The following is a 25,418-nucleotide window of genomic DNA, read 5'->3' as shown; positions in this document are numbered from 1 at the left end:
GGCTAACCAATTCCATAAAGAAGACTGGAATTCATTAAAGAGGGATTGTAGTCACCTGGGGCTGAAGCCTGCATTTTCTCTTAGCCTGTCAATAATTTTGATTTGATCTTTAAGTACCTGTAGATTTTCCTTAATCTACTAGAGGGTTAATCCAGAAGCAGCATGTTTCATTTAAAAGTGCACAGGTACCTCCCACTTCAGCTGTAAGGACATCTAAGGCCTGTCGATTTTGTGCTACTACCTACTAAGGCTAAAGAGTCTATAGATTGTGGTTGTGCCTCTATGGCCCATACAGTTGCCTTCCATTCTCATTGCATTATAATAGAGATATTAAGTATTGATCTTTCAAGGAGAGGGGATGCCCATAAACCAGAATATACCTCTGGCTATAGAATTTCCCATCCATGGTTTTTCTAAGATGAGATTGTCATGTGCATGCCCTCCCCAGGCTGCCCTTTCAGTTAAATCTCCATATGAGGGCATAGAAATGATAGATCCCTTTGTCCGATGTATTCAGAATAGTGCAGTTTCTAGAAAAGAGGCTAAGTTAGGGATGTCCCCAGATGATGCTGTCATCTTGGTAGAATTTAAAAATAATAAGTTGAGAACTACTGCAGCTATAGTACAAGTTCCCTTCTAATGCCTTGGGAGGATTAAGTGTATCCAGGAGCCACAAAGAAAATGTAGCCCTGTTCCTTGAAGGGATGGTTCTAAGTTGTGGCTTGTGAGAGACACTGGCAGATTTTTCTCATATCTTAAAAGTTTCCTTTCTTTACATATAATAGAGGCATCCTTGGGATAAAGATAACCATATTTAGGGTAGTCATTTACGATGTCATTTGGAATTTGACATGCCAAGTGAAAAGGGTCCACCTGACAAATGGAGTTTTGAAAAATTAGAGACGTAATATGCCCTGGCCAATATCTCAGATGATTCTTGTGGCAAGGGGTGTCAGTCCAGATGTCTTCAGTTCGCCCTCAGATCTGTAAGCCGCCACTGTTAGCAAACATCATACAAGGGTCTGGAATTCCATGGGTGGGGGGGAAGTTTGGAAAGACCCATGTGTTATTTTTTACATTATAGTCAAGGTGGTTACTTAGAGCATGCCACTCCCATCGGTACTTCCAACCAGAAGGAGACTAGATTCTGAAAGCCCCCCACTAGGGCTTCTATCCTTGTATATCACCCTTGTTGCACTCTCCTCAAATCTTTGAACTATCAGCAATTACAAGTGTGATGTTACTCCCAAGTATGGTCCTTCCCCACTATTTTTAAAGCAGAGGGAGGCATTTGCTATTACTCCATCAACTTTTCCAAGCCTGAGGGTGTGAAGCTTATCTTTGGGAGAAAGTTCTTTGGCGCTGGGGCAGAGTGTTCTCCTGGGAAGAGTTAGTCACCCAATTGAAAGTGTTCCCATACCATGTCCCATTTATGCCTGATAAGTCTTTAAGGGTTAAAGGTAAAGCCAACAAAGGGAATCCTAAGATGGTGAGTTCCGGGTAACTATAAGGTTCCTTAGTGTCACTGAACTGAGCGAACCACTTAGGACAGACCCAACAATTAGTCTTACTGTACAAATGGGCCATGGCGGATATTGTAGGAGCTAGATGGTGCGACGTATTGCTAAGTCCAATAAAGAGTTCTAACAGATTTAGTGATAGTAAAATGCTCATGTTTACTTCCTGTTAGTAACTGTTATTCCTGCTATGAGGTTAATAATTAAGCAAAATGCTATAGTAATTGAGATTCTCTCTCTGACATTCCACCCTGAGGGTGCTACAGTATATAGTATATATACTGTATGTATACTACAGTATACAGTATATACTGCAAATAGCAGAGTGAGTATAGCAATTCCTGCAAGGTTGGAGTAGTAAATAATTTCCACCAAAAAGTTCTGATATTTGGCTCAAAAGGAGAGGTAGAAATGACAAAAAGTATTTGTTGAGGTAGGGGTGAGACTGAATAAGATGATTAGTTCTCATATAGTTACTTATCTTTTACGATTTTCAGCTTAAGATCTTCCATTTCTTCACATTGCTATTCAGGACGTTCCTCTGGGCTGTTGGGGGTTGCTCCCTCAGCTCTCCAGGCTTTGACTTGAGTGTGATGTTTCCAGGAGTCAGTCGATTCCTGTACCTTTTATTGTTGGGGGAGTTGGAAGAAGAACAGTGTGAGGCCCTTCCTAGGTTGGGCTTAGGAAGGGAGAGAGAGAGAAGGAGGATCCTTTACCAGTACCAAATCTCCTGGGTTAAATAGAGGTGGTCCAATTTCCTGGGATTGGGTTTTCGCTAATTGTGCTAATTCCTGTTGGAAGTGAGCCAGAGAGGTTACATGCTTAACTAGCTCAGAGGTTTCCCGATCTAATAGAAAAATCATTGGTAAGGAAAGGGTGTCCATACAGCATTTCAAAAAAGCTAAGACCTAATTTTCAAGGGGTATCTCTTATTCGTAGTAAGGCCATGGGAGGAAGAGTGACCCAAGGAAGGTGAGTTTCTTGGGACAATTTTCTGGTGTGTCTCTTGGTAATATCATTAGTTTTCTCTACCTTTCCTGAGGATTAGGGTCTCTAAGCCCAATGGAGATGATATTCTATGCCTAGTGCTTTTGAGATCCCTTGTGTGACAGCTGCCTTAAATGAGGGACCATTGTCACTTTGAAGGTACTTGGATAGATGAAAGCAGGGAGTTATTTCATTAACTAACACTTTCATTACCTCAGAGGCTTTTTCTGTACAACATGGAAATGCTTCCACCTAGTTAGTGAAGGTATCTACCCATACAGCAGGTATTGAATGCCCTTTGTCTTTGGCATGTGGGTGAAGTTTACCTGCCACTCCTCCCTTGGGTATCTTTTTGTTCTTTGGGTTTGAAGGAGGAAGGAGTCGCCTGTCCAGGGGATTATTTTTAAGACAGACTTCACAAGCATGAACAACTTGCTTGATTGTTTTTAGTAAGTTCTTTCCTGAAAACAATCTCTGGGCACATTGATAAGTTTTATCCTCTCCCAAGTGAAAAGCTTGGTGAAGCACTTTAAGGACTTTCCATTGGCTGGAGGCTGTCAAGGGGAGTTTGCCATCTTGTGACTGTAGCCATCCTGAGGGCTTAAATGTATACCCTCGAGAAGTGGCCCATCCTGTTTCTGTGGGGGAGTACTGAGGTTTAATTTCTCTTATGGAGCCTTCCCAGATTAGAGGGGTTTGAAGTGTGTTGTCTTGAGCCTTCCTTGCTGCTGACTTAGCTGCCTGATCAGCTAATCTGTTTCCTTTGGCTACCTCATCTGTTCCCTTTTGATGTCTCCTACAATGCATCACTGCTATTTCTCATGGAAGAAAAACTGAGGATAATAACCTGTTAATTTCCTGGAGGTATTTATGGGAGATCCATCGGTGGTAAGAAAATGCCTTTCGTTCCAAATGGCAGCATGAGCATGGAGAACCAGGAAAGCATATTTGGAGTCTGTGTAAATGTTAGCTACCTTTCCTTTGCTTAATTCAATTGCTTCTGTAAGAGCGATTAGCTCAGCTAATTGAGAGCTTGTGCCTGGAGGGAGTGACACACTTTCAGTGATGTCATGTAGAGTGACTACTGTATATCCTGCCTTACAGATTCCTTGTTCTACAAAAGAGCTCCCATCTGTCAAGAGGGTCCAGTCTGGGTTCTCTAGGGGAGTTTCCTTGAGATCTTCCCTGGCTGCATAGGTCTGTACTATGATTTGTTCGTAGTCATGCTCAGATTCCCCAGTTTCCTCCTGGTGGAAGGCGGCTGGATTTAGGTGAGAACAATTCTTTAATTGGATGTTGGAACCCTTTAACAGCAGGGCCTGATATTTAAGAAGTCAGCTATCTGTTAGACAAAGGCTCCCCCTAGAGTGCAGTAGTCCTGCCACGTTAGGTGGGGCATAAATAGTTAAATCATTTTCCAGAGTTAATTTGGAGGCTTCTGGGACCAACAGAGCCACTGAGGCAATGGCTGGGAGGCATGCTGGCCATCCTTTAGCCACCAACTCAAGTTCCTTACTTAGGCAACCCACTGGCTGTTGGCCTGGTCTTTGGGCCTGTGTTAGTACTCCCAGGGCCATTCCCTTCTTTTCTGATACATACAGATTGAAGGCCTTCCCTATAGGAAGGGTGAAAGTTGGTGCCTTAAGCAAGGCTTGCTTTAGCTGGTCAAAGGCCTTTTGAGCTTCAGATTCCCAGGTTAAAAAATGAGTTTTAGTTCCTTGAGTTTATTTTATGAGGTTATATAATGGACAGCCTATTTCACCATACCCAGGTATCCATAGTCTACAAAATCCTGTAATGCCCCAAAATCCTCTGAGTTGCTTGAGGGTTTTGGGGAGGGGAAAGGAAGAAATAATCTCAACTCTCTCCTTCCCTAATGCTCTGGTCCCCTCAGACAGCACTAAGCCTAGGTGTACTTCACTGAGGTTTTGCAGAGCTGGGCCTTGGGTTTTGAAACCTTATATTCTCTGTTAGCTAACATATTGAGAAGAGCTTCAGTGCCTTCCTGAAAAGCATCCTCAGTTGGGGCACATAGCAGAATATCATCAACATACTGCAAGACCTTAACTTAAGGTTGAGAGAACTCAGAGAGGTCTTGTGACAGTGCCTGTCCAAACAGATGAGGACTATTTCAAAATCCCTGAGGCAGCACCGTCCATGTTAACTGGGTGGTCTGGCTGGAGGAATATTCGAAGGCAAACCGGTATTGACAGTCAGGATGTAACGGTGTACAGAAAAAGGCATCTTTTAAATCTAGGACTGTAAACCATTTAGTTCCCTCAGGTATTTGAGTTAACAGGGTATAGGGATTAGGGACCACTGGATGGATTGGAACTACAGCTTCATTAATGAGGCGAAGGTCCTGAACTAGGCTTCATTCCCCATTGGGTTTCTGTGCTCCTAATATTGGGGTGTTGCAGGGGCTATTACAGGGTTTGAGGAGGCCCTGCATCTTTAGGTTATTAATAATGGCTTCTAGCCCTTTCCTAGCCTCTGGCCTTAGGGATAATATCTCTGGTTAGGAAAAGAAGTGGGATCCTTAAGATAGATCTGGACTGGCGTAGTGGTTATAGCTCAACCTATTCTTCCTTAAGTTGCCCACACTTCCACATTAATGTTAGCTTCCATCAGAGGGAGACAGAGCTTGTCCTGGGGCTGTAAAGATGCTGCAGGCACCCATGCAAGCTAGAATATATCTACCTAATAAAGGAGTGGGACTTTCAGGCATGATTAAAAAGGCATGTTTAAATAGTAAGTCTCCCCATCTGCAAAAGGGGTTGAGAAAAATATTGGGTTAGAGTTTTTCGTGATACACCCCTTATGGTCGTGCTCTGGGAAGAGGGGAGGCCTGAATTAGAGAGGAGGAGCAAGAGACTGGCTTCAGTATCCAGAAGGAGATCTACCTTCCTTCCTTCAATTTCCAGAATCACTCAGGGCTCCTGTGCTGTAATGGCAGTCTGAGTCGCTGGAGCCGGGGGTTTAAGCCTCGGGACCCGTCAGTCCTGCTGGACCATCTGTGAGACTGGTTCTGAACCCAGCGACCTCTGCCTCTGGGGGCAGATCCATCTCCAGTGGTCTCCGCCACAGGCTGGACAGGGTCGAGGTGGCTTCGTCTTGCTGCCTGGGCATTCCTTCTTAAAATGCCCTGACTTGCCACATTGATAACAGCTAGCAGATGCACCTCAGGGATCCTGGACTTTACAAGCTTGCAACGCTGCTACTAGAGCCTCTGTTCTTCACTTGTATTTCCTTTCCTTTTCTTGGGCCTCCTCCTGATCCATATTGTAAATGACTGAAGTGGCTATTCTCAGGAGGTTCTCTAGGGTGCTATCTGGTCCTATAGCTTGTTTCTGTAGTTTCTTTCCAATATCGGGAGCTGACTGTGTAATAAACTTGTCCTTCAGGATTAGCTGTCCCTCGATTGAATCATGATAAAGAGGTGTGTTTTATTAGTGCCTCTCTTAGCCTTTCCATAAAGGCTGTGGGATTCTCATCTGGTCTATCATAGATAGTTTAGAGTAATCGAGAGGTTTGGCCCTGGTCTTCCATAGGCCCTCTAACATAGACCTTAAGAAGTGCTTCCTTTTCCATTCATTTCCTGCGTTATTGGGGTTCCAATCAGGGTTGTCTGCTGGAACTGCTTCCCTTCCTAGTGGGAATGGAGTTTCCACTTCTTCCTTGCCTTCCTTGTCTCCTCTTTTTCTCCTTGGTCTGCCACAGGAGGCATGTTGCTTATATCCATATTTTTCTGCTGCCTGTGGAACTGCCGGCTTCTCAGCCCCAGTGAGGGTCTGACTTAGCAGCAACATAACATCCCTCTATGTGAGATCAAACACCTGAGTTAAATTTTGGAAAATTTCTATATACTTATCGGGGTCATCAGAAAATTGGGCCAAGTCTCTGTTTATTTGCTTAAGGTCCTGTAATGAGAAGGAAACTTGAACCCTCATGGCACCATTCCTATCAGCCATTTCCTGCAGAGATAAGAATGAAGCGGGGAGAGTAGGATATACTGGAGATAGTGGAGCTGGAGGAGCTGATAGTATGATTGGAGGGGGACTGGAAGGATTGGGACATTCAATAGCTGTTTCAGATTGCTCCTCTGGAACCTGCTTTAGCTCTGGGGAACGATTCCCTGTGGCCGCTAAAAGAACTGGGTCGATTGTACAGAACTTGTAAAGGTCTGGGCTGTTTCACAGGGCAAAGAAAGTCTATACATAGGGGATCTCAGTCCATTTGCCCTTCTGTTTGGAGAAAAGATCTAACTGTTGGATAATATTAAAATCAAGGCTCCCCACAGCAGGCCAGGTTTATCTGTCCCCAAGATAGTAAGAAGGCTATGCTCTTGTGCAATAGAATATGAGTCACTTTTTTTTCAAAGTCTCAGGGTTGAAGGAGTCCCAGTGCTTTAAAATACATTCCAGAGGAGTGCATGCTGAAGACGATCTGTTGGCCATCTAGAAAGAGAAGTGAGAATAAAAGTGTCCTTTTAGTCTCCTTCCTTTTGGTGTATGACTCAGGGTGGAGAAGAAAACAGTAGGGGGCATTCCTCTAACTATTTTCCCTCCCTGGTTCCTGGGTCCTGGCACCCAGTTAAATGTGCCGCCTATGGCTGTAGGTGTGACCTTCCAAGCCATGGCACCTGAGAAACTAGACTTTTGAGGCCTAGTCACACTTACCCAAGTAGTCCCAGTCCTCTGCTTATTATTTCCCTTTGACCTTCTAGACTTGCGTGACCTGTGTGCCTCCCTAAAAAAAAATGGATCTCAGGGAAAACTGTGTAATTGGGCAAGGCCCCTTTAATGGAGGGGTTATGCCAGATTGAACTCTATATCCTGCTATTATGGCCCATGCTAAAGCATTTACCCTTAGAAAAATGGTTTCAGTTAACTTCCAGACTTAAAATCCCCTTACTAATTAAGTACTGTCTCTGTTGGAGACAGAATAGGTGACTTAAAGAAATGTAGGAACCAAATGGCTGTTTTCCTGATGATGGGACAATATTGAGACTAAAATTTGGCTATGGGAGACATTTAATTTCTAACTGTTGAAAGCAGAATTTTCCCATTCCTGGAAGAGGCTTAGAGCCTGATTTCTAGCAGTGCAAAAGGAAGCTGCGGTGTTAGCATTAAAAAAAGTGCCTCATGTAGAGGATTTCTGTTTCCTCTAGGTGGCACTGTTGGCTTAGAAATACTATGTGCTCCTCAGACAAACGGTAGAGAGACCTGGAAATGCCCTGTGCTCTCCAGACCAAGGGGCTGAGAGAGAGATGCTCATTGTCCCGGAGGAACCCTCTGTTCAGGAGATTGCAGTGGCATTCCTGAGTTAAACTCCCGGTTACTAAATTCCCACACAGTTGACACATACACACAGAGTAAGAGACCACAGATAGAAAAAGAAGGAAAGTTTCATGACCGGATAGCTGAGGATTCTCTGCCAGCACCTGAAATGGGCTGTTGGAGGCTGGGTCTGGTCCAGAGGCCTTTGAGTCACACCAGGGTGTGCCCTGCCCAGAGATGCTCAGTTGCCTCAGAACTTTTCCCAGCCTTGCACAATGGCGAGGTCTCCCCATGAAAGGAAACTGATTCGAAATATGGCCAACATTCCCAATCACCTGTGGGTATTGGGGGGTTCTCCATGTTCTCACCAGCAAGCCTCACATCTGAGTCTTTAGAACAGCAGCCAATGATAAGTGTAGCTAACCAGCAGACAGATGCCTTTTGATTGATTTGATTTGATTTGATTTTAAAATAGAGGCCAAGAGCACCTCAGAATGATAGAACAGATTTTAAGTTCGCTTGTATAATCACCACTTCAGTGAATGTTGTACCTCGGATTCCCGGCCAGTGCACCAAAATGATACGACTCTGATGACTGGAGGGGAATACCAGGGTCCTTTTCTCACGCCAGTTTAAATACGACGACATGGATATACGTGGAGTGGTTTTAAGGAGCGGAGAGAGTTTAATAAATCGGCAAGAAAGAAGGGGCTCCCCCATACAGAGACAGAGGGAGGGGGCTGCAAGCTGAGAGAGGGAACCCTGAGTGCAGCAGAAAACAGCCATTTATATTAGGAGGCTGGAGGAGCTGGTGTCTGATTTGCATAGAGTCCAGGGGATTGGGTTGACCAGGTATGTCATTCATGTAGCCCACAAAAATCTGGTCCTCCCACCCTAGCCTTTTAATATGCAAATGCAGGGCACCATGATGTTCTACACACGTGGGGATATGTGGGGGTGGCCATGATGTTAGGCACTTGTAGTGACAAGAAGAAGGTGGGAATTGCCATATTGAGTGCACCCAGTTTCTAATGGCTGGCATTTGCATATCAAAGCTTGCTGGCCTGCCCTTCAAGCCATTTTTCTGCTATGCAAGAAATGTATCTGGAGCTGCCTTAAAAGAAAAAAAACTTGCCAAGGACCCCTTGTCTTCTCTATCTGCCTAAAATAATTTCTTAATAACTCCTATAACATAGGGAGATTATTGACTCCATATCTCTCCAAACAGTGCAGGTAGATTAAGGACCAGATTATCATTTATTATCTGTCCTATCATAAAGTAATAGTTTTATTTCTAAGAAACTTTGTGTTTTCAAAACTTACATCCCATGATAGTTTGATTTGTAAAAATTTTTGTAGGAGAGAAGTTAACACTTATAGCTCTCTGCAGGTCAACTGCCTGATGAGACTTAATCTTAAATTGAAACTAGTGTGAGATGTCCAGAAAATAGTAGAGTTGAATTTTAAAAGGCAGGCAAGAAAAAAATTCTAATTTTTTTTGGTAAATGTAAAAAGGAACTTTTTTTTTTTTTTTCCTGACCAGCTTCCCGCCCGTCCCCACCCCTTGACCAAATTGGAAAATATTTTATTTTGAATTGTTGACCTCTTTGAGCCATACATCAAATTGTCCTTTAAATTGGCAGTAATCTGGCTAGAGATCAGAATGCCTGTTTTTTTGTTTTTTGATTTTTAAAAACAGCTTTTCAGCCAGGCGTGGTGGCTCACACCTGTAATCCCAACACTGTGGGAAGCCAAGGCAGGCAGATTGCTTGAGCCTAAGAGTTCAAGACCAGCCTTGGTATCATGGTGAAACAATGTCTCTACAATAAATACAAATATTAGCTGGGTGTTGTGGCACATGCCTGTAGTCCCAGCTACTTGGGGGGCTGAGATGGGAGTATTTCTTGAGCTTGGGAGGTTGGGGCTACAGTGAGCCAAGATCACACCATTGCACACCAGCCTGGGTGACAGAGTGAGACTTTGTCTCAAAAAAACTCAAACAAAAAACCAGTGTTAGAAACAAGTGCTCGGTGCCGCAAAGAAGAACTGGCACTCAGGCAAAAAGTTTTCTCAGCAAGGCAATTTACTTCTACAGAAGGGTGCTGCCTGCATCAGTCACGCTCGCGAGAGCACACCGAACAAAAGAGAGGATTTTTATTTATTTATTTATTTTGAGATGGAGTCTTGCCCTGTCACCAGGCTGGAGTGCAGTGGCGCAGTCTCGGCTCATGGCAATGTCTGCCTCCTGGGTTCAAGTCATTCTCCTGCCTCAGCCTCCTGAGTAGCTGGGATTACAGGCACCCACCACCACGCCCAGCTAATTTTTGTATTTTTAGTAGAGACAAGTTTCACCATGTTGGCTGGGATGGTCTCAATCTCCTGACCTCGTGATCCGCCCGCCTCAGCCTCCCAAAGTGCTGGGATTACAGGCGTGAGCCACCGCTCCCAGCCAAAGGGTTTTTATTCCTAACACCGTTCCTGTTTCTGTATCCTTTCCCCATTGGCTAGGATTGGACCAAACAATCTAAGTTAACCCAATTGGCTAAGACTTAAACCTTTCTAAATATGGTGAACATGCAGTTTGCTAAGAGAGGAGGGGAGGGAGAGACTGTCTGTTGCTAAGGTGGGAAGAGTTGCCTACGGAATAAGTTTAAGGGGTGTTTGGACATGTCTGGGTGTGACAGAGATGTTTACAGAGTAAGAGGTTTGCTAGTTACAGATTAAGCTGAGGAACAAGTGCTCGTTACAGATCAAGCAGGAAGGGCTGTGTACAGAGCAAGAGACCAAGGGAACTTTGAAGAGGAACTTACTGTCCTTAACAGTTTCCCTCTCTTGATTTTATAGTTCTTCCCCTTCAAATTTCTTTAACATATTTTAGATTTGTTGTTCCTCTTGGTCATTTAGGAGTAGGAACTTATGTGAGTAGGGCAGGGGAGAATCATGAGGGGTTTTGGTGAAGGCTTTTTCTATAAGCCTTTGCACTAATCCACGAATACAAGGTATGATGCAGCAACCTACAAGAATGAGTACACCTATAATAATTGCAAGGGGAGTAAAGGTTATGAGTCCCTTCCATTTTCTAAACCGTTTTTCCATGAGACTAGAGAAGAATTCTAGAATTCTATTTTAGAATTTTTGGCTAATTCGTTTGCTAGGGTGTTAAGGCTCTGTAAGCATTGGGCCCCAATTATGACACAGACCCCACCTTTTTCAGCTAATATTATGTTCAGGGCTATTCTGTTTTCCCAGGCCATCTGGCTGGTAGAACTTAATTGTTCAGCTGTTCCTTTAATGGCATTCCTAGTATAACTGACAAACTGCTGTTGATTATGGTAAATGTAATTTATCCAGTTTACATTTTTCTTTATAGTTACCCACGAGAACAATATAGATTCAAATCCTGCAGCGATTTGATTTTGGGCTTTAAATTCATTTGGCACCCGTTGTGGAACTCTGATGGCATCTATATAAATGTGAGGGTCAAAGGACCCGTGGGGGGTACTTCTTTTTTCAGGATTGTCCTTTTTGCTTAGTTGATGAAATGCCAGAGTGAAAGGGATTGCCAATTGGATTAGAGCGCAAGTGCCGCTCCAGTTACTTGGCAGAGTATCCAATAGTGGTCCACTGCAATACCACCATACATCTGCTTGGGGATGAACAAGGGCAGACTGATTGGTTAGCTGTTGAAAAGGCTTAGATTCACTGCATCCCATTAGACTCCCAAGGAATGCCAAATTTTCCCCTTGCCGTGAGAGACACGAGGTGAAATTGATATTTGTAGTAGGGGCTTGGATAGCCCTCAGGGGCCGACCTGCAGGGCTTTTCACTTCTGGGAATAGCAGCAAGAGGGTTTGACATGCCTTACTGCCCCAGGCTGTGGGATTTTGGAAGAGGGCTACGATACAGTTCATGCCCGGTTGATCAGAGGATCAATCAAGTGGAAAGGGAACAGTTTGGGTTTCTGGCCTACCTGTTGCACAAGCGTAACAATCGCTTTTGTTTAGCGTGCAGATGGAATATTTAATCTATTCCAGCCAGGCATTTGCATCTTGGTACTGTGTTTCAATGGCTATGGTTTGCTTTAGATCTTTAATTTTTACAATGGATAAGTACTGGGTTGCAATGATTAGATTGACAATCAGAAGGGGTGGCCCCTTTGGTGAAGTGTAGGTATGGTTTTAGGGCGGTGCCTTAAAACTGCCCACTGAGACCATAACCCCCAATTGCCTAACTCTTCCTCTGAGGATTCCCACCATATGCAAGACACAGGAGTATTAACTCTTTCCACAGAGGGGCAGAAGTACTTTTCTGTACAAGCTAACTGTCTTTGACTTTGGAGATCTCCACAAGGTAAGACTAGACAAGCATAGTTACATTAACAATAAGATATCCTTGAGTAGCTAAGGGGAGAAGAAAAAGACAAACCCGTTTGAATGTTAGTTTTGAGGCTGTTGGTCCTGGAGTGGTGGTCCATGACTTTGCCAGAGGTGGGGCCTTCTTCACTTGTGTGGTGTGTTCACTCTTTTTCGGCTTTCCGGACTGCTATTTCAGTTGTTAGGAGTACCAGGTAAGGTCCTTCCCAGGTGGGTTTGAGCTTTCCCTCTTTCCAACCTTTGACAAGGATGTAATCTCGCTAGGAGGCCTTGAGTCCTGAGGGAGGAAAGAGACAGACAGGCTAAGGTCTTTTTGAGGGGGGCAGTTTGGATTCTTGGTAAGGCAATAGGAAGGCATCTTGTCCATGGTAACCGGGTTTCCAGAATTAATTTGGTTAGGTGATTTTTTAGATTTTGGTTCATTTTTTTTTCTACTTTCCCTGATGAGGACAGATGCCAGGGAGTATGATATTCCCATTTTATTTCTAGTGCCTGGGTATGATATGTTCTAACAGGGCTTTGACTACATTACTGACTGTTGTCCTTGGGAAGGGGAGAGCTTCTACCCAGTGGGTAAGGTGGTCTACTATTACTAGTAAATACTTGAGGCGGCCTGTTGGGGGCATTTCAGTATAGTCAACTTGGATGCTTTGGCATGGCCTTAACCCTGGATTTCTTCCCCCGGGAGGTTTTTTTTTAGGGTTTGCTCATTAGTTTTTCTGCACACTATGCAACTATCCACTACTTGCTTAGCGAGGGTGTGTATTCCTATGTACCCATAGACTCTAAGGACTGCATCACATATAGCTTGGGGACCCCAATGAGTTCCTTGATGAAGCTGAGACAGTATTTCTCTCAAGAGGTTTAGACAACATTTCTCTTCCATCTGGTAATACACACTTTCCTTCTGGGTTTTCTTCAGCTCCTAATTTTTTCTGCATTTGCTTGAAGTGGGGAGGGAAGTTAGAGGTGTTTGGCGGGGGAAGGTGATCTAAAGGGTAAGTAGTTTCTGGCTTGTCTCCTGTAGTTTTTAGGGGATATAGGATGACAGGCACTTGCCGCCAACACAGGGCATAGTTTATTTCCTCCTGGGAAACAGGACTTTTGTCATTGACATATTCTATTAAAAGTTGACAAATCCAGTCCTAACTGGATTCAAACCTTGGCCAGAAAACTGAATGTTTGAGAGTAGGTTCTTTGGTTTAAATAAAGCAACAATATTTTATTATTTGTTGCTTCTTTTTATGTTTGGTACTTTCATTTTCTCTCCAATATTTTAACATGAGACCTAGAGAGCTATCAGAGGGAATTATATTGTCTGTCTTTTCCTTTTGATTCCCTGCCTTGTCTGGGGTATTTCCCATCCTGGAAGTTTTAGGTGCTTCCTGAGTTTTCCTGAGTCAGTGGAGCTCAACCTCTCCTAATAGAAATTTCTCGCACCCTTTCTCTACGGCTCAACTCGAGTTTCCTGTGTGTGTATGGGGCTCAACCTCTGTTTACTAGAGATTTCTTGCACCTTTTCCCTAGAGGCTCACCACTGCCCCCCCCCCCCCCCCCCAAAACCAACTGGAGGTTTCTTGCACTCCTTTGCTTTCACTTCATCCTTCTCTGGTCACTTCCCTCGCAGGAATTTAGGTTGGTATAAACCCTCGACAGGAAAGCTACCCTAAGGCATATCAGGTGACCATGGAACCATGGATCTGGACTCCACACTCGCTTCGCACTTAATTGTATGTCTCATTCACACACTTTCAACCTCCAGGATGTCCCCACCACCAAGGAGGTACTCCTGCTGCCCCCTGGCTTTTCCTACTTTGGTCTGTGCACAGAGTTACCTTGTTGCCGTGGTATCTGTACTGTAGGCTTTTTCTTCCTGTGTTGCCGAGAGTCCAGGTTTATTCTTCACACTGGGTGGGTTCCGATTCCTTACCCCTGAGGCCACTGCAGTGAGGCAGCAGGACATGTCTCCTTATGAGAGGTGATTGGAGACCCTTCCCCGGAGGAGAATGATATCCCAGATGGGTAATTCTTTGCTCAGTGCTGCAAAGAAGAACCAGCACTCAGGCAAAACGTTTTCTCAGCAAGGCAATTTACTTCTGCAGAAGGGTGGTGCCTGTGTCAGTAACGATCGCAAGAGCACATTGAACAAAGGAGAGAAGGGTTTTTATCCCTAATGCAGTTCCTGTTTCTGTGTTATTTCCCCATTGGCTGGGGTCGGACCAAACAATCTAAACTAACCTGACTGGCTAAGACTTAAACTTTTCTAACTATGGTGAACATGCAATTTGCTAAGAGAGGAGGGGAGGAGGAGATTGTTGCTAAGGTGGGAAGAGTTGCCTACAGAACAAGTTCAAGGCATGTCTGGACATGTCCGGGCTGACAAAGAGTTGTTTACAGAGTAAGAGGTTTGCTAGTTACAGATTAAGCTGAGGAACACATGCTCATTACAGATTGAGCAGGAAGGGCTGTGTACAAAGGAAGAGACCAAGGGAGCTTTGAAGAACTTATTGTCCTTAACACCAGCTTTTCATCTTGCTTTATATAAGCATGTAAGAATAAATTTCTTAGTTTGTTATTAATGGTTGCTAAGAGACAGTGTACAAGGTCATGAAGATTTCTTTTATGAATTTTATTTAGTTTCTTCTAAGAGTTTTATAGTTTTAGCTGTTACATTTAGGCCTATTGATTCATTTGAATTAATATTCATGGGTGCTATGAAATAGGGGTCTAACTTTATTCTTTTGCCTGTAGCTATCCAGTCACACCATCTCTACGTATCTTCTGGTTTTTAATATAGAAATTATAATACATACCCATCTATAATGGTATGATATATACCCATCTATCTATAATGGTAATCAGAATCTTTATTCTCTACTGGTAAATATGAGGACTATAAAATGTTGGAATACCAGCCACCCCTGTTGTGAGTTATATGTCATGGTTGCTAAGTATATATATTTTTACTTTTAACCACATGTTAGATATTGTTTTTATTGTTGTATGCATTGTTACTGTTGTTTAGATTTAATCACAAGTTTACCATTTGTCTCTTTGCTGTTCCTTTTTCAACTCAGAATTCATTATTCATTATTCTGAAATAAACTCAAGGAACTTTAGCAGTTCTTTCAGTGAGTCTCCAAATTCTGTTTTTGCTTAGCTGAAAATATATTTTTCTATCTGGAAAGACAGTTTAGTTTCCCTGCAAAAACAATTTTTGGATGTCAGTTATTTACTCAACCCTTTGAAGATATTAGTCCATTGTGTTCTGGATTCCATTATTGCTGTTGAGAAGTTGGCTATCATTGATAGTTGTTTTATTAATAGTTTGCCCTTTCTCCATGGCTCACCACTTCTCATTGTCTGATGTTTTGCAGTTTCTTCATGAGCTTTAGTCCTGCTCTGCAGCTGTGAAATGTAAGCCCTTAGGGGAAGGCCTGATTCATATTATTATTATTATTATTATTATTTTTGGAGACGGAGTATCACTCTTGTTACCCAAGCTGGAGTGCAATGGTGCAGTCTTAGCTCACTGCAACCTCTGCCTCCTGGGTTCAAGTGATTCTCCTGCCTCAGCCTCCCGAGTAGCTGGTATTACAGGCGTGCACCACTGCGTCCGGCTATTTTGTATTTTTAGTAGAAATGGGTTTTACCATGTTAGCCAGGCTGGTCTCTAACTCCTGACCTCAGGTGATCCGCCCGCCTCGGCCTCCCAAATTGCTGGGATTACAGACGTGAGCCACCGCGCCCGGCCTCATATTTTTATTGAGATTAATATATTTGTGTTGTCTTTTCCACCTAGCATAATGCCTTGTACATAATACATTCCTAGGAGACTCTTTAGATGAATTACTTTATATAGCCCCACTCCTAGCAGTGTGTGGTTTAGAATATTAAAATATATTTACCTAAAAATATAGAGAATACTTTGAAATATTTATTTATTTGTTTATTTATTTATTTGAGACAGAGTCTCGCTCTGTCTCCAGACTGGAGTGCAATGGCGCAATCTCGGCTCACTGCAACCTCCGCCTCCCGGGTTCAAGTGAATCTCCTGCCTCAGCCTCCCAAGTAGCTGGGACTACAGGCGCCCACCATGACACCTTGCTAATTTTTTTGTGTTTGTTTTTTGTTTTTTTCTAAGTAGAGACAGAGTTTCACGATGTTGGCCAGGATGGTCTTGATATCTTGACCTCGTCACCTGGCGACTTTGGCTTCCCAAAGTGCTAGGAATACACTTTTTTTTTTTTTTTTTTTAAAGAATGGGTTACATGTGGCATAACATGTTTTTTTTTTTCCTATGTAACATGATATGATCATGGCATTAGCAGGAAGGGAAAAAAAACTCATTGTGTTGTATAAAAATTATTACCTGGGCCAGGAGTGGTGGCTTCCGCCTGTAATCCCAGCACTTTGGGAGGGCAAGGCGGGCAGATCACATGAGGTTGGGAGTTCGAGACCAGCCTGACCAACATGGAGAAACCCCGTCTCTACTAAAAATACAAAGTTAGCCAGGTGTGGTGGTGCATGCCTGTAATCCCAGCTACTCAGGAGGCTGAGGCAGGAGAATCGCTTGAACCTGGGAGGCAGAGGTTGTGGTGAGCTGAGATTGTTCCCTTGCACTCCAGCCTGGGCAACAAGAGCAAAACTGTCTCCAAGAAAACAAAACAAAACAAAACAAAATTATTGCCTTTGTGGTTAGGGTTAACAATTTTATTTAAAAAATAAAATATTTGTTATAATATTTTATGTTGACTGATAGGTATGAAAATGTTATTTTAAATCAGTGTTTTGATACAGGGTTATATAGTTTACTGATTATTTTTTAAACTGTGAAGACTCATGATTTATTGTTTAATATAGATCTGGAGGGTGGGAGTGGTCTTTTTTTGCATTTAATTCCTTATTACTATCAGAAGGATAGAGCAGAGAGAGAGAGAGAGAGAGAGAGAGAGAGATACCATCCCTGTATATAAGAGAAGATAGAATCAATGTTTTCATTTAATACCAGATGAGAATAACATGATAGCGAAACAGAAGATTGGGATTTTGTTTGGAATTGAGAAATATGTTGTCTTAAATACAACTCACTTGCATTATCAGGCTATATCAGTGTCCCTTTCTTATATTCTGGCCTTTAAAACTTAAATCTGTCTGAAACCATTAGCTCATCTATGCCTACTGTCAATGCTATAAGCCACATTCTTGTTTTTAAAAGGACTACCCTCTGTTGGTTTCAGATATCACTGTTGTGACTTAGATGTGGGATAGATAGTAATAACTTGCATTTGGGATTTGTGGCTACAATTAGGTAGCCTAATCAAGCACATTAGGAATTGCATTATATCTACCTCTAATTAACTGTGTTTCCTCAGGGTAAAATAACATTTTTAAGTGTTGAAATTGTTAAAGTTAACATTTTCTAGACTCATTTCTAAGGTATAATAATGACCCTTTTCCCACCTAGATATTCATACTGGGGGAAAATATTCTTTGTTCATATATTCTTAAATATTTAATTTAAAAATTTTAATTCTTATATTTAATTCTCTTATAAATACTAAATATTTAATTCTTTCAAATAATTCTTTTTTCATTTATTCATATGTTGTGTGTGCATGTGTGTGTGTGTGCATATGTATGTCAGTAGACTAAGCTTTGATCCTTAGTTTTGACAGTAATGAATTCTGAATGTCACAGTTAATCAGATTTTACACTAGAACTCAGATACTGGTTATGGTTGAACTTGGGATATTTAAGCTTAAAGCCTTCAGAACTGGAATCAGACCCATATGGAATGATGTTATAGTAAATGAAGCAGCAAAATCACTTATTTAGAAGTGGTATTTCCTAGGCCCTTCTCTACTCTTACTGGATCATAATCTCTTGGAGTAGGGCACCAGCTCTCAGGCAACTTTTTTTATGCCAAGATTTGAGAATTTGTAATAAGGGAATTTTAGGAATAAATTCTATATTCAGTATCATAGTCTATGGACAGCATATATCAGCTGCTTTCAGATTTAGGGAATAAACACTAGTCTGATGTGAAATTGATTTTTCACTCATTGCTGATTTTTCTTTGCATTTGGAAAGTACTGAGTTAGTAAAGGCAGATTGGAAAGTAGCACATTACTGGATACAAGAAGCAGCCAAACTGGGTCTTAGAGGATTCCGCTGTGATATGGAAAGTGAGACAATTACCTATTTATTATTCATACTTTAGAAGTATTTTAAACTCTTTGAGGTCACAGAACAACAAAATACCTTTGCAGAAGTTTGACCATATGGTCAAGTTATATTCCTTGGAAGCAATTAAAATAAGACATTGTATAAAGTAAAATGTGGAAGTATTTTTCTCCTTTTGCCCCCTTTCCACTATGTAGAGGTTACCTTTGTTTATTAAGTTTTGTGTGTATTCTTTCGGATCTTTTCTCTGCTAATGAATGTATATGTATTTATATATAGATATGCACGTATCTACATATCTAGATATGTATGTTCACATATGTGTATTCATATTTTAAACAGTGATATGTACAAATTGCCTCTCTTCTTTCAAAGACTATAACAGTTTGTGTTCCCATTACTGTAGTATATTTGCAGCCTTTAATAGTTTTCTGAATATGATAGAGAATGTATCTTTACTATTAGTGAGTTTGAGGATTTTTAAAAAATATATATTCTCTAGTTGTGTTTCTTGTTTATTTACTTATTGAATTTTTTTGGCCTATTTTAAAATTGAGTGCTAGGTTTTTTTTGTTGATTTGTTGAAGCTCTTTATATGTATGGGTATTTAGCCTTTGTCTGTTACATTGAAATTAATATTTACTTGTAGCTTTTTAATGACATCATAATAACTAACATTTTGCTTTCTGCCAGGAATTCTTCTGTGTATTTTATGTGTTTTGATTTAATTCTCACTGTTGTCATCTCCATTCTATGGAGGAGGTAACTAACTATTAAATAACATGTTTGAGCACGCATAACTACTGAGTGATAGAGCCAGAATTTGAATCTAAAAAGGCTGTATGTTTTTTATTTATTTTTATTTATTTATTTATTTATTTGAATATAAATTTTTATTATACTTTAAGTTCTAGGGTACATATGCACAACGTGCAGGTTTGTTACATATGTATACATGTGCCATGAAAAGGCTGTATATTTTACTCCTTTTTTTTTTTTTTTTTTTTTGAGACAGAGTCTAGCTTTGTCACCCAGGCTGGAGTACAGTGGCACAATCTCTGCTTACTGCAGCCTCCGCCTCACAGGTTCAAGCCATTCTCCTGCCACAGCCTCTTGTGTAGCTGGGATTACAGGCGCCTGCCACCACACCTGGCTAAGTTTTGTATTTTTAGTAGAGATGGAGTTTCATTATTGTTGGTGAAGGTGGTCTTGAACTCCTGACCTCAAGTAATCCGCCTGCCTTGGCCTCCCAAATTGCTGGAATTACAGGTGTGAGCCACTGCCCCCAGCCCTATATTTTACTCTATATAATAGTTTTGAAATTAAAACTGTTATACTTAACCTTTGGTCTATATTTTTACCTGCAACTTGATACAAGACTAATTTTTTATTTTTTTTAATTTAAAGATATCTTTTAGAGGCTATGATGATTTTAGTGTAACTACTCCTTTAGTAATATTAATACAAATATATGTAAAATATATATAATGCTATAATATGTGAATACAAATATTCCATAAACTTTTGGGGACGTCTGTCCTGTTTCTATTTAGAACCAACCCTCAGTAGCATATTCCCCTTTATTTTCTTGTTCTCCTGATTACCAGAATAGTCTGTTAATCACTGTGTTTGCCAGTTGTTTTGCTTTAATCCATTGGCAACTCTGCTGTCAGAATAATCAGTCATCTTAAGTACAGTTTTTTTGATCATATCATTCACTCCTTTGTTTGGAAGCTCAGTGATAACCACATTTCATGCTGAATGAAGGCCAGGCTCTTTACTTAGCAGAGCGTTTGAAGATGTGTATAATTCTGCTTCACCTTTACCTATCAAGAGTTACCTTGACAACTTTTCTTGGCACTTTAACTCCATACTGTAGATACATGGATTTATTTTTCTTGTTATACAGCCACATTCTTTTGGCTTCATGATTGGACTATTCAGTGTTTTCAATCAGCAGAAGTTGTTTACTGGCTGGTTGAGCACATAGGAAATTTACTTAAGGATATTTGGTGCTTCACAGAATTTTTAGGAAGGCTGGAGAGCCAGGCTTAAGGATAAGCTTCCAAGTAATATGCCTCAAATCATATATGAGAACTGTCAGTCTTCCGCCACTAAGCTGTCTAGCTGCTGCCAGTTCCGGGATAGGAATTTTGATTCCGCAGCCACTACGGGGCCATGTCTGTCACTGCTGTTGTGGAAAGGTGATGCCTCTGCTGTTGCCTGTATCACCCAAAAATGGTAGCTCCACACTGAGTCCATCTTATCATGTGACTTACTTCCAAAACTGCAATCTTGTGCTGCTGCCTCTGAATGTCTGCATCATAGTTTCAGGGTGTACTGGGATTTTGAGGTCTGAAATATATTTTGGGAGGGTTGGAGTCAGTAATGTGAGAATTTTCCTAAATGCAGGAAGTTTCTTCAGAAGCTGATAAGCAGTCTTGAATATGATAACTATCCACTACAATACTTCTGTTTATATTCCTTCATTTGTAATGTTTTTCCCTTTTCATGTCCAAGTTAACAAATTCTGTGCAAAGACCCACTGGAATTTTATTTTTTGAATAGTCTACCTGGCTCGTTTTAATCTGAATTTTCTTACAACTTTATCAACATAACTTTTTCCATAAGACAATGTAAGAAAATACAAGTAATAAGTATCTTCTGGTATAAGAGTCAAACAGTGTGGGGAGATACAGAATAAATTGCAAAGGTCTCCATCACTTACTTCCTCCCCACACACCAATTTAAATTGCTACCCCCTTTCTAGATATCCCTTGGTTACAAAATTATAGTCTTTGGTTTTAATTTGATATATATGATGATAACATGGCACTTGATGGTAAATTTATTGAGTATTTAAGCCCTTATTTATCTTTCAGCCTTTCATTTAGTCTGCCAAAACTATTCATTTGTATAGAAGAGTGTAATGTGAGGGCCTGACCTAAAGTAATAGAAACTCAACTATTTTGGAGGTAAAAATGTACAACTTGGGGATTTAATAAATATAGAGAGAAAGGAATAAAAGTAGACTCTAAGGGTCTAGCTTGGGGTGAATATGGATATATATATATATATATATACACACACATACATATATATTCATACATATGTGTACACACATATATATATGCCATTAAATGAGACTGGAAGTGAACCCTTTGGGACTATTTTTCATTATTGCAGGAGCACCTTTACTCATATTTCTCATTTGAATTAGAGTTTGGGGAGGTTCTAAAATGTTCAGATCTGGCATAGATTTTCACAGTTCAGGAAAGACACTGAAAAATACCATTTTTCTGACAAAGTTGTGTCTGAGACTTCATTGCTGGATTATGAATAACACCTCTCAGTAAGGAGTTGGATTTTTCCTTTTAAAGGTACAATACTTTAATTAGGGTAAATATAAACCTATTTTAAATCACTTTTCACCTGTAAGTACAGTAGATGGTAAAAGGCCATATACTCTATTACGTATCCATATTTAGAAAATCCAATCTGAAACTATGTTGACTTGTTTCAGATAAAAGGATAATAATAATTTACTCATTTTGAGGATGTCTTTTTGAAAAGCTTGTGCTGGGCTGGGCACAGTGGCTCATGCCTGTAATCCCAGCACTTTGGGAGGCTGAGGCAGGCAGATCACCTTAAGTCAGGAGTTCGAGACCAGCCTGCCCAACATGGCAAAGCCCCGTCTCTACTAAAAATACAAAAAGTTAGCCGGGCGTGCTGGCGGGCGCCTGGAATCCCTGCTACTCGGGAGTCTGAGGCAGGAGAGTCACTTGAACCCAGGAGGCAGAGATTGCAGTGAGCCAAGATCTTGCCACTGCACTCCAGCCTAGGCGACAAGCTAAAACTCCGTCTCAAAAAAAAAAAAAAACAAAAAGCTTGTGCTATGAAACCATGTTCAGATTTTTCTTTTGGCATTTTGCATTTTACCTCATTCTCTTTTGTCTGTTAATTGTAACTAATTTGACCATCTTTTTTCTTTCCAGATCATTCAACTTCAAGTGGCACATTATCTTTTAAGCCTAGTCAATCATTGATTACTCTTCCTACTGCCCATGTGATGCCGTCTAATTCCAGCGCTTCAGTTTCCAAACTTAGGGAATCATTGACACCAGATGGCTCAAAATGGAGTACAAGCCTCATGCAAACATTGGGAAACCACAGTAGGGGGGAGCAGGACTCTTCACTAGACATGAAGGACTTCCGGCCACTTCGGAAATGGTCATCTTTATCCAAACTCACTGCCCCGGATAACTGTGGCCAGGGTGGCACTGTATGCAGAGAAGAGTCAAGGAATGGTTTGGAGAAGATAGGGAAGGCTAAGGCTTTAACATCACAACTGAGGACAATTGGGCCTAGCTGTTTACATGATAGTATGGAGATGCTTAAGTTAGAGGACAAGGAAATAAATAAAAAACGGTCATCAACTCTGGACTGCAAGTATAAATTTGAGAGCTGTAGCAAGGAGGACTTTAGAGCCTCTTCCTCTACTCTTAGGAGACAGACTGTAGACATGACATATAGTGCCTTACCTGAAAGCAAGCCCATTATGACAAGCTCAGAGGCTTTTGAACCTCCAAAATATTTAATGCTTGGTCAACAGGCAGTAGGTGGAGTTCCCATTCAGCCTTCCGTAAGGACTCAGATGTGGCTTACAGAGCAGCTGCGGACAAATCCTTTGGAAGGTAGAAATACAGAGGATTCTTACAGTTTAGCTCCTTGGCAACAGCAGCAAATTGAAGACTTTCGACAAGGAAGTGAAACACCAATGCAGGTAAGGCGCAAAATCTAGTGTTTGCTTCCCTCCAGTGGATGTTATGAGTATAGTAGCACACTTGCAGTAAGCATATGACAAGTGTCCACAGATTGTTTTGCATTTCCTTTTCCCTGCGAGTTAATAGGCAGAAATGTTGCAAACCGAAAAGTGTTGTTGATAAACAAAACTTGCAAAGCATTTGAGACTAATTAACATGAAAATCTGAAAACCTTGTACCTAGCTTGTTCTTTCCTTTTCATTTGTTAAATGGGCATAAAAATAAAGCAAAACATACTCAATCTAAATAAACTTGGAAACAAACAAAAAAGCTAGCATAGGTATAATAGAAAGAGCATCAACTTGGCTATACAAGGTCTTAGATTTTGTGTCTGGTTCTGTTAGATTTAGAACGTGGACGACTTTTTCACTTAATTTCTCTGGGCCTCAGTTTCTTCATCTGTACAATGAGAAGGTGGAACTACAGTCATTTGTAAAGTTTTGGTGATACATGATGTATTTAGGTTTATAAATCAGATGTACTTTTTTTAAAAAAAAATTATGTGTCAAGGCATTCATTAATCAGTTTATAGAAAGCGCTTTATGATGATATCATATATAAAGAAAAATAGTATACAGCCCCCAGTTGGTCTAGGGAATAGCATGTAAATGTGTAAATTTCTTAATCTGGGAATGTTTCTATTCCAAGACAATTTTCTGTAGCTTGTTTTAACAAGGAAACTAATTTTCTGATATAAGTCCTGTCATCTATTTTTTATCATCAGAATTTTCTGAAACAAATTAATTCTATAAAAAATTGCAAATTTTCCCTAGAGTAAAAATGTAAAATTGGTATTCATTACTACTACTAATAAAAACAAATAGAATAAATGAACATAGGCTATGAAAGGATAAGGAAATCACTTGTCCAGGAACCTCACAAATATGAGTATGATCTCAAAACATAGAACCCTAACATGCTACATTCATAGGAGAACCCTTAACATATCGCATGTGCCTTCTTTATTCTTATTTTAGATACAGTTCTTATAATTTTGATTATGTAGTTAAACAACACAATCAAAACAGAAGAATCATTATGATTGAATTAGAAATTTGTGATTTATCCATTCAAATGATTAAAAATAGGAAACCTAATTTTTCAAATACTGTCAAGTTTTAGTTTTCAAATGTTTGTCATTATAGGAAAACAGAGATCAGGCAGTTGTTTCTCCAGCTGGTGTCTTTACACAGAATTGGAGCTGTCCAGTGGGGCTGAGTATGCTATTCCAAGCTAGAGTAGGTGTGATAGAGATAATTGGGCAAATTTCAAGGAGTAAATACTGATTCATGCTTTTTATTCTGCTTGGACAAATCTCTGGTTTAAGCAAGGTGTTCTTCTTAGCCTCAAAGCAATGCAGAGGAGGGTAGGGAGGTTGGGGACACACTGTTGAGATAAATTTGTTTTTAAATCTTCTTTCTAGTGCATAGTAGAGAGAGAAGGCAACTAAAGAGCAAAATTTGCATATCCCCTGGAAAGCCCTCCTTCTTGATTAACTTTATTTGGGATGGTCTCTTTATAGCGCTTTTAAGTTTTGGAGTAGAAAGATGAATTCAGGTAAAGAAAACTAGACAAACTAAGTAGTAATCATTAAATGACTGCTTCCCTTCTAATTTCCTCCTTAGAAAACTACAGAAAAAAGTTGTTAAATACCTTCTTGGAGCCTCCAAGTAGTATTATCTTTATTTTAAAAGCTTTCATCATAGTTGTTTCTTAAAAGCCTCTTTGAAACATTGACTTCTGGCCAGGCACTGTAGCGCATGCCTGTAATCCCAGCAATTTGGGAGGCCAAGGCAGGAGAATTGCCTGAGTCCAGGAGTTTGAGACTAGCCTGGGCAACATGGCCAGACCCCGTCTCTAAAAAGGAAAAAAGATAAAAATCATAGAAACACTGATTTTCTTTTAATCTAATTTTTACATAAAGAGAAGAACCTTAATAAGGACCAGGCCATCTGATAAATTGTGATTTGCAAGCACAACTCCTAAACACTCACCATGAAAAAACAATATTTTTACAACTAAGAAAAGGAATTTGGCTGAAAGTCATAATCTAATAAAACCTTAGATTTATATGTTACAGAATTCTGTAGCTTTCACAGTATTTTATCTCATTTGATCCTCACAGCTCCCCACTCCCCAGGTTAATTTGTAACATTGAAGGTTTGCTCTTCCTAGGACTTAATCCAGAATAATTATTGAGCCAGCCACACGTTCTTATGTGTGTGTTGTTCCTTGATTTCCATGGTTTTCTGC

The 25,418-nt window shown here is 40.7% G+C and overlaps 1 protein-coding gene and 1 long non-coding RNA gene across 6 annotated transcripts in view; one reads left to right on the top strand and one right to left on the bottom strand.

The window, feature by feature from the left end:
* The window catches only part of CEP85L (centrosomal protein 85 like), a 193,246-nt gene that overhangs the window by 64,716 nt on the left and 103,112 nt on the right, over positions 1 to 25,418 (top strand). For all 4 annotated transcript variants that reach the window (XM_055391939.2, XM_031012185.3, XM_055391941.2 and 1 more), the window contains one exon: positions 22,338 to 23,125. In XM_055391939.2, coding sequence (XP_055247914.1) covers positions 22,338 to 23,125 — 788 coding nt within the window. The remainder of the gene's footprint in view (positions 1 to 22,337; positions 23,126 to 25,418) is intronic.
* LOC134758770 (uncharacterized) lies at positions 6,189 to 23,019 on the bottom strand. 2 transcript variants are annotated; one of them, XR_010134353.1, is made up of 4 exons: positions 22,884 to 23,019; positions 13,992 to 14,196; positions 12,209 to 12,433; positions 6,189 to 6,961 (listed from the first exon to the last, which is right to left on the bottom strand). It is a non-coding gene; the product is annotated as an uncharacterized lncRNA (long non-coding RNA). The 2 variants fall into 2 exon arrangements; XR_010134354.1 differs by lacking the exon at positions 6,189 to 6,961 and having other exon boundaries at positions 9,853 to 12,433.

The sequence above is a fragment of the Gorilla gorilla genome, chromosome 5 (assembly GCF_029281585.2).
Source record: "Gorilla gorilla gorilla isolate KB3781 chromosome 5, NHGRI_mGorGor1-v2.1_pri, whole genome shotgun sequence".
NCBI classification, from domain to species: domain Eukaryota; kingdom Metazoa; phylum Chordata; class Mammalia; order Primates; family Hominidae; genus Gorilla; species Gorilla gorilla.
Note: the sequence above shows the minus strand (reverse complement) of the source record. Positions and strands in the feature narration are given on the sequence as shown.